This window comes from Myotis nattereri, assembly GCF_964212035.1.
Source record: "Myotis nattereri genome assembly, chromosome: 15".
NCBI classification, from domain to species: domain Eukaryota; kingdom Metazoa; phylum Chordata; class Mammalia; order Chiroptera; family Vespertilionidae; genus Myotis; species Myotis nattereri.
The window spans coordinates 31,636,539-31,645,182 of record NC_138090.1 but is presented as its reverse complement, the minus strand read 5'-3'; the positions used below and the strand labels follow the sequence as shown (position 1 = coordinate 31,645,182).

The following is an 8,644-nucleotide window of genomic DNA, read 5'->3' as shown; positions in this document are numbered from 1 at the left end:
CAGATGCCTAGAAACAGTCAGGCAGCACTTCCCATTGCAAACAAGACCCAAAGCGGCCACAGTCACACCCACACTCAAAGCTCCAACAAACACTCTCTCCAAGACCTTCCAGGAAGCTCCCTGGCTTTGGACAAGTTCAGAGCCATTCCTGTGTGAAAATGTATTCTTTTCGGTATGTTTTCTCTATAGCCTCTCCTCCCACTTCCCTAGACCTGGTTCACCAGGGGAAGACGATCCTGACAACTTTGAGGTGGTCTTGTCAGGTGAATGGAGCCAGGGATCAAGGCCAGGCAGGGTCAAGGTCTGAAGATGGCAGCTTTGGTCCAAACCTCTTAGCCCAGAGGTTTGGGAAGCCAGGGATGGCATTACTCCCTGCCCGGCAATGCCACACCCACTGGAACCCACGGGCACTGCAACAAGCCCAGTGGCAGCCCCGCATGGCAGCTTGCCCAAAGAGCTCATCACTGCGCTGGCAGTCCTCACAGCGCCCCCACGAAGAGCACCGACAAGAAGAGACCCAGTGGGCCTCCGGGGGGACAGGTCTATCGTTTTGCAGACGAGGGTGCTGGTACCGAGACAGGAGGACCCAGTTGACCAAGTGCTGGCCTCGGAGGCCTGAGTGTGAGGAGCTGGCCCGGAATGGAAGCTGCTGTGAGCTGCTGCTGTCACACACACTGGCCACTCCTGCCCTGGACTTCCGTGCAACCGGGCCTGTGGGCGCCTGGCTCTGGCTGCTCTGGGGAGGGAGAGAGAGCCCCCGACAGCCCCGGGAAAGGGCTGGTGCTCCCATGCTAAGACAGAGTGTAGACACTGCTGTTCTGGAAACCATGTGCTTTATTTGGAACCTCCTCCTGGGTCATAGAAAAGCTGCAAACCATGTGGTTTGGTACAAGGCAATGGCAAAGGGACTGCAGGAGATCCCTTACCACCCGGCCCTCATTCTCGGGCCTCAGGCTTCCCTGGGCATCCTGACTCCTGGCTGAGCTGGGTGTGGGCAGCTGGGACTCCTGGGTGTCCAGCTCACACCCCTCCATACCTTCCTCAGCCAAGAAGGAAGGAAGTGGCTATGAGGCTTGGGCCAGGGTCCCCACCCAAGGCCTGGGCCTCTGTCCCCACCAGGGCCTGCAGCAGCCACAGCTCCTCACGTCCTCGGAGCCCAGTTGTTCTGGGTACATCTCGGCTCCTGGCTAAGGAAACATGCCCCTCGGACAGGTGAGTGGTGGGCAGGGTGCCCACGGGCAGCCGCCAGGCCCTCAGTACAGGTCAGCGAAGGGCTTGGAGTAGTTGAACATCAGGTAGTCCATGTAGTAGAAGTCGTAGGCGCGCTGCCGCTGCGGGGCCGAGAGCTGCGCGAAGTACTGGTGGGTGATGCCCGCGGTAGTCCGTGCCTCCTGCGAGTGCCGGTCCTTGAACTGGGGGAAGGTCAGGTTGCGCGGGGCGTGGATGAGGCTCAAGAAGAAGTTGGCGTCGTCCTCCATGCTCTCAAACTTGCCCACAAAGTCATAGTCGATGAGGCAGGGGCTGCAGAGCCGGCTGACGTGGTCCCAGTGGATGTCCATGCCCACCGGCCGGTGCACGTCCAGCAGGTACTGGACGAACTCGGGGAAGCGCACGCCAGAGCCCGTCCGCAGGGCCTCCCCAGAGGCGTTGGCCCGGTACCGGGCCAGGATGGCCTTGCCGAAGACAGGGTGATAGTAGCTGTTGGGGTGCTCGAACTTGTCGCGGAAGGCGGAGACCAGCCTCTCGAAGGGCTCGCGGACGAAGAGCATCTTGGTGTAGGTGCTGAGGCGGTGCAGGATGCCCTGGCGGTCGAAGGTGTCCAGCCGCTTGAGGGCGCCGCCGTAGTGCACGGTGTTGTGCTGGAGGTCGGCGGTGGACGAGGCCAGCCCGGCCAGCACCATGAGCACCCGCTTCCAGTTGGAGCAGCCCGCTTTGGGGACCTCGCAGTACAGCACGCGGTGGCGGTCCTCCACGAAGATGCGGGACACGTGGCGGGGCGTGACCGCCCTGCGGCTGCTGCTGGCGCGGTACTTGGCGCACGCCTCCCCCATCACCCGCTTGCGCTCCTGCTGCCTCTGGTGCAGGCTGACCCAGCGGCCGTCCGGGGCCCGCGGTGCTGGCCGGGCCGCGGAGCCGGCCGAGCTGTTGGCCGGGATGGCCGCCGCCGCAGGCATTTTCTTGATCAGCAGCCGGCGGCGGCGCTGCTGGGGCCGCAGACGGGCCCCCCGGTTTGGGCGGCCTTGAGGTGCGTCAGGCCCCGGTAGGCGGAGGCCTCTGGGTGCCCGGCTGGACACGTCTCGGGCGACCCTCTCTGTGGGCGCCTTAAACACACCATCCTGGGAACTGCCTGGCGGGAAGTCCTGGAGCGAGAAGAGAAAGGGTTACCAGGGTGGGCAGGACAGCTGGCCCCGAGGGTCACACAGGCCGGGCCTCGCCACGCCCAGGCCCTGCCCGCTCGGTGACAGGAGAGTGTCTAAGAGGAGGGGGAGGGAGACAGCTGGCCCTGCAGGAGGTGACCGCTCTGGCCCGAGCTCCGCCCAGCCCTGGGGTCCTCGCGTCAGCTGGCCAGGGCCCGAGGTGCACGTGTCATTTTGGCCACCAGATGGCGCAGGCCTCCCAGGAACGCGGCGGAGCGAGGCGGGCGGGGCTGGCAGCGGTGGCTGGAGGAGCCGCTCAGATTTACTGAGTCAATTAGCACACTCCAACGCTGCCATCCAATGGGAAAGGGAAACTCACGGCCCCGGGCCCCGGCTTTGTTCCCAGGGCGCCCGGGAAGGGCCGGACACATTTTTCTTTCCAAGAACGGGTTTAATGCGCACTCCAGATTTCTCCCCTGCCCTCGCCAACTTCCCCAGGCAGCCCTGCTGAGATTCATCAGAACTCACGTCGCGCGACTGCTGTAGCCTGATGTTGAACTTTACTCCTGAAAAGCGAACAGAGAGCACAGTATTAGCGCCGGAAGAACCACGTAGTTCCCAGGGACCTGCTGGGCTCCTGACTGTGGGTGCCCCAAAGGGAGGGCACTCGGGTAGGCGCCATAAAAAGGCAGTTCAGGGGGGACGCAGGAGAGGCGCACTACGGTGTGAGTGCCCCCCTTTCCCATCCGCATGGAAATGGGGGCGCAGGAAAGACCTGGTCCCCTGGCTGCCAGCTGATGCTCCCTTCTTGGCGTCTTACCTCCCAGCATGACCTGGAAGGTCTGGAAGAGCGCCCTGCCCAAGCTGCCACACACCTGCCCAGTGGAGCATCCAGAAACCTCACAGCCCACTTCCCACCCACACTGTCACTAAATCCGAGGGGGAAAGGGCCCTTCAGAAAGGCCTGTCCATGCTCTATGCCCTGTTGGCTCTGCCGGCTGTAGTCCATGTGGACGTTCCATACCTGGAATACGACACACCTGCACCCACACCTTTGCACACACCTGGCCTGGGACTGGAACACACTCATTCTCCTTGGACTGGGGTCTCCCCACTTCCCTCTGGGAAGTTTCCTAACTGAGCCATCCACTTTGCGACATTGGCCTTGCAGCTGGCCCTGGGGCTCTGGGGTGAGCTGACCACACACCGCTCTCCTCCAAAGGGCGGAGCAGAGCCCAGGCACAGAGTGTCCAGCAAGCACTCACAGTGACTGTGGGGAGGTGGAGAGAGGTCAGCGTATCACTGGCCACACTCCAGGTGTCCCCTCTGCCCACCTTTGCCTGGGCTGGGGCTGGGCTCACCCAGGACAACAAGCACTGGGAGGCGAGCCTTTGGCCAGAGGAGACGATTCTGCCTCGTAGCAGGCCTGGTCTGTTTTGGGGAATGTCCCAGAAGGACAAGATGATTCCTTCGGGGGAACTTACTTAGGAGTCTGGGCTTCCTTGGCCCAGCCCGGCTTGGCCAGGGACACTTCAGGGGCCCTTTCTGCTCTGAGGCTTTGCCAGAAGCCAGTCATCAGAACCACCTCCCCTCACACAGTGGGCTGAGCCTGGCGCTGCCTGGGGTGGGTGCTCTGGAGGCCCAGCACTGCCCCTGCCGTCTCTGAGTACTTGGCAGAGGCCCAGTGGCTGGAGCCCAGCTGGTGAGAGGATGTCCAGGTCCTCTGTCCCTGACCCCCAAACTCCACTCACTTCTCTGAGGTCGTTGTACAGGTTCAGCCACTGCAATGGCCATGGCCTCATACTGGTCAGGCTGAGGATGTGCCCACATATCTCCTTCATTTATCAGCAATTGGGGGTGCCCCAGGTCACCCTGGACTGAAAGCCTGCTGTCCCTGAGCCTGCTGGGGCCTTTCTCAAGTCCCAAGAGAGGTGGGAATGAAGGCAGAACTTGGCGCGTTGCATCTTTCTTCTGATGCAGTATTATCCTTTGGTCCTTTTGGGCTCAGAACAGGGGTATGCCCTTCCCTGGGCAAAGGGCAGAGTGTCCGCCTTCCTGAGCCTTCCCCAGGTTATGTGCATAGGTGTGTGGAGGTGGGTGAGCTCTGAAACAGGCCTTCCGGACTCTTCTGCGAGGCTGAGGAGAAGCTCCAGGCAGAAGTGGTTGTACCCCTGAGGGCGGGGATGATCAGAGAGTGCCTGACTGTGAGACAGGAGCCTTTAGAGTTCAGCCCCTTGCCAGGGGCCCCTTCTCAGCCCCGATCCTGCCTCCCTTCGCCACCCCCTTCGCCCTCCTCAGGCAGCCATCCCCAGCATGAGCTTCCTGGGCTCAGTGTTTCTGGCACAGGCTGCTTCCTCCTGCGGCCGATGATCACAGAGCCCTTCTCCAGAAGGGACCCGCCACACACTCCGTTTCCCTCCACACTGCCGCGTTTCCTTAATTATTTTCTTCTGGTGATGGCAGCTGGCTCTGCTAAATCACCTCCCCTCCTCAGCTTCAGACACAGGAATTTACTCTGCTTGTCAACCCTGTCAACTTGTCAAGGTACGATGGCGCTTATTTATGCTCCTTTTCTGGAGCAAATGAGTCATGCCAGGCTCGGCCAAGAGTGGGGCCGAGGAGCCACCTGCCAGCTGGTGGACTCGACGACAACGTGTTTATTGAGGTTGCAGCCCCTACAGCTGTGACCTCCCACCTGCATGGTCCCCACAGCCCGAAGGGTGGTGGCCGCGGGGCTTGTCCCATTTAATCTGTGCAGCCTGGACAGGTGTGTCCGAGCTTGGCCCACTCGGAGGCTGGTAGGGCCAGAACCCTGGGCATAGGCTGGAGAAAAAGTCCTAGCTGGACAGAGCCTAGCTCTGGGGAAGTCTCTTGACCTTTGGCCAGTTTTGTTTAACACAGCCAACCTGGCTGCGATTGTCTCCTTTGTAAAGAAAAACTGTCTGTGGAAAACCCAACAACAGATCCTATGGGGAACTATATTTGCCACAAGCTCTATGCTCCAAACCCTTAAACTTATGGCAACTTGCTGGACAAAGACTGGCCCTTTGGAATAAAGGCAGAATTTTAACAAAGGAAATGTAATGTGCTCTCCCCCTGGCAGAGGCCCCGTGCTCCTTTCCCCATGGAGGACGCTGCTCTTCCACACGCCGACTGCAGTAAGGCTGAAGCAAAGACCACCCCAGCTCTGAACGAGGGAAGGCCAGGACCTTGGGATCTTGACACTGGGGTCTGCGCTCCCCGAGTGGGCTGCACTTCAGGACCCCGGACAGCTCCATGGAGAGCCCGGGGAAGACAGTGTTGCCTTTGCTGCACTCACCAGGAAGGTACAGTATTGTCACTGAGAGCCAGCAGAATTTGTGCCAGGGGGGACTTACGGAACGGAGGGGGGCTGGCCTCAATATAATCATGATCATCCCCCCCAAACCCCGAAATAAGCACACAATCCAGGTAAAACTAGGTTTTCTGAGCAACACAAGCCATGACCCCTCGCCTCCTTGTCCACCCAATGCCAATGCTGCCATGCACATTCCCCATCCCCCCACCCCACCCTGGGACAGGGGAATCCCAAGGCAGTCATGTACACTCCACTTGCAATATCTGAGTTACCCGCCCCCTCTTTCCAATAAAACATTAACAATCCCCCTGCACTGTGATAAAAAATAAACAACCACTTTCTCTTTCTGGATAGATGACATACGCAGAGCAGTTAGAATATGCACAATACAATAAGAGTTAGCACCGGTGAGAGCAAACAAGGCGTGAGTTATGGGGACTGTCAAGTGGGTTCCACATGGTGAGCTTTTCACGGGTCTTCTTCCGAGGGTTTGGCTGAAAAGCTCCCTGGTTGCCTGCCGAGGGGAGGCACAGGCTGACGAGGGTGTGTAGAGCCAGTGCTTAGGATTAGGTGGTGCAGCCTGGGCCTGGAGCAGAGCTGGGAGGGGGCCTCACTGGCATGTGAGCGGTGGGAGAGGAGGGTCCCTTGCCCTGTGAGTCACAGGCGGGAGGCTCGCTGGGTTCAACTCAAAAACTCCAACTCCTTTTTTTTATTATATATATTTTATTGATTAAGATATTACATATGTGTCCTTGTCCCCACGTTACCCTCTACCCCCCGTCCCCCCCCCCCCGCTCATGCCCTCACCCCCCCGTTGTCCGTGTCCATTGGTTAGGCCTATATGCTTGCATATAAGTCCTTTGGTTGATCTTTCCCCCTTACCCCTACCCTCCCCTACCTTCCCTCCAAGGCCCGACAGTCCAATCAATGCCTCTCCATCTCTGGATCAGTCCTTGTTCATCAGTTTATGTTGTTCATTATATTCCACAAATGAGTGAGATCATGTGGTATTTATCCGCTCTCCAGTTCCATCCATGCTGTGGCAAATGGTAAGAGTTCCTTTTTCTTCTTCCTCTTCTTAAAGAATACCTTTCAGCATTTCATATAATGCTGGTTTGGTGGTGATGAACTCCTTTAGCTTTTTCTTATCCGTGAAGCTCTTTATCTGACCTTCTATTCTGAATTATAGCTTTGCTGGATAAAGTAATCTTGATTGCAGGTTCTTGCTATTCATCACTTTGAATATTTCTTTCCACTCTCTTCTGGCCTGCATGGTTTCTGTTGAAAAATCAGCTGACAGTCGTATGGGTACTCCCTTGTAGGTAACTGACTGTCTTTCTCTTGCTGCTTTTAAGATTCTCTCTTTGTCTTTTGCTCTTGGCATTTTAATTATGATGTGTCTTGGTGTGGTCCTCTTTGGATTCCTTTTGTTTGGGGTTCTCTGCGCTTCCTGGACTTGTAAGTCTATTTCTTTCACCAGGTAGGGGAAGTTTTCTGTCATTATTTCTTTAAATAGGTTTTCAATATCTTGCCCTCTCTCTTCTTCTGGTACCCCTATAATTCTGATGTTGGTAGGCTTGAAGTTGTCCCAGAGGCTCCGTACACTATCTTCATATTTTTGGAATCTCTTTTCTTTTTTCTTTTTCGGTTGGGTATATTTTGTTTCTTCGTATTTCAAATCTTTGACTTGATTCTTGGGATCCTCTTGTCTGCTGTTGGATCTCTGTAAATTATTCTTTATTTCAGTCAGTGTATGCTTAATTTCTAGTTGGTCCTTTTTCATGTCCTCCATGGTCTCACTATACTTATTGAGGGACTCACTAAATTTATCGGAGGTTTCCATAAAATTCTTGAAAAACCTTATAAACGTGGCCTTGAACTCTATATCCAGTCGTTTGCTTTCCTCCATTTCTGTCATTTGTGACCTGTTTCTTTGTCTCCGCATTTTGGCTGCTTCCCTGTGTTGATAGAGTGGCTTTGTTTGCTCGGTGTCCTGTAGGGCCCAGTGTCTCAGCCTCCCCAGTTACCTGGGGTGGACACTCTTGGTGCACCCCCTTGTGGGCTTTGTGCACAGTCTTGTAGTTATGCCTTGGTTGTTGTAGGATCACTGGGAGGAATTGACCTCCAGGCCAATTGGCAGTGAGAATCAGCTGTGCCTGCAGTGGGAGAACTTCTGTGCTGGAGACACCCTTCTGGGGCAAGACTTGCTTCAGTGGGGCTTTGGTGCTCACTGAGACTGCACCCTGAGTGTGTCCCTTATGGATCTGAGGAGTTGTAATCTGGATGGTCCCCCTCTGACCACTGGGTACACTGGCTCTTGGATCTAAGGAGGTGCTAATTTAGCCTCTGCCTGAGGTTACACAGCAGGAGCTACGAAGAGAACTTCAGATTCCCCTTCCTTTTTTGGAGTTTGGAGGTACCCTGATGAGGCTCAGCTGTGAAGCAATGCAAGCCGCTGTGGGGCCTTGGGCCTTCTCTTGGAAGTTCTGGGTCTGTCTGGCCCGGCTGCAGTTAGGTAATTATCAGGTTGCAAAGGGCTGGGGCATTCATATGCAAAAGCCTCTGCTGCAGCCTGGGTGGGGCGGGGTCTCAAGGAATCAAAGGGCGGAGCAAGCAGCTATGGCGGATCCTTAGCCCTGCCCTAAGGAGTCGCGCGTCTCAGTGTCCCGGTAACGGCTGCAAGCACCTCTGAGGGAAAGCCGCCCTCAAGTTCGCCCGCTGCCAGACAGTCCAGTTTCTCCCCGTATGAGTCCTGGGTCCCCAGAGACTTCCTGGAACCGGAGTTCAGAGCCGTCGGGAGCTTGAGATTCCCTCCGGATTCAAAAAGACAGCCGCGTCCTCAGGTGCCAGCCCCTTTCCGCGCGCGCGAGCCTCCGTACCTCTGCACTTTACTTCCGCAGCTCCTCTGGCTCTCAGTGTGCTTTTCTCTTTCCTTCTAGTTGTAGAATTT

At 56.8% G+C, this 8,644-nt stretch overlaps 1 protein-coding gene across 2 annotated transcripts in view; it reads right to left on the bottom strand.

Annotated features, from left to right (window-relative positions):
* Positions 1-822: 822 nt before the first annotated feature.
* CHST8 (carbohydrate sulfotransferase 8) overlaps positions 823-8,644 on the bottom strand; it is a 110,913-nt gene continuing 103,091 nt past the window's right edge. For both annotated transcript variants that reach the window (XM_081108522.1, XM_081108521.1), the window contains 2 exons: positions 2,886-2,923; positions 823-2,360 (listed from right to left, as the gene is read on the bottom strand). In XM_081108522.1, the coding sequence (XP_080964648.1) occupies positions 1,254-2,360; positions 2,886-2,923 (1,145 nt within the window). In that variant the 3' untranslated portion in view covers positions 823-1,253. The remainder of the gene's footprint in view (positions 2,361-2,885; positions 2,924-8,644) is intronic.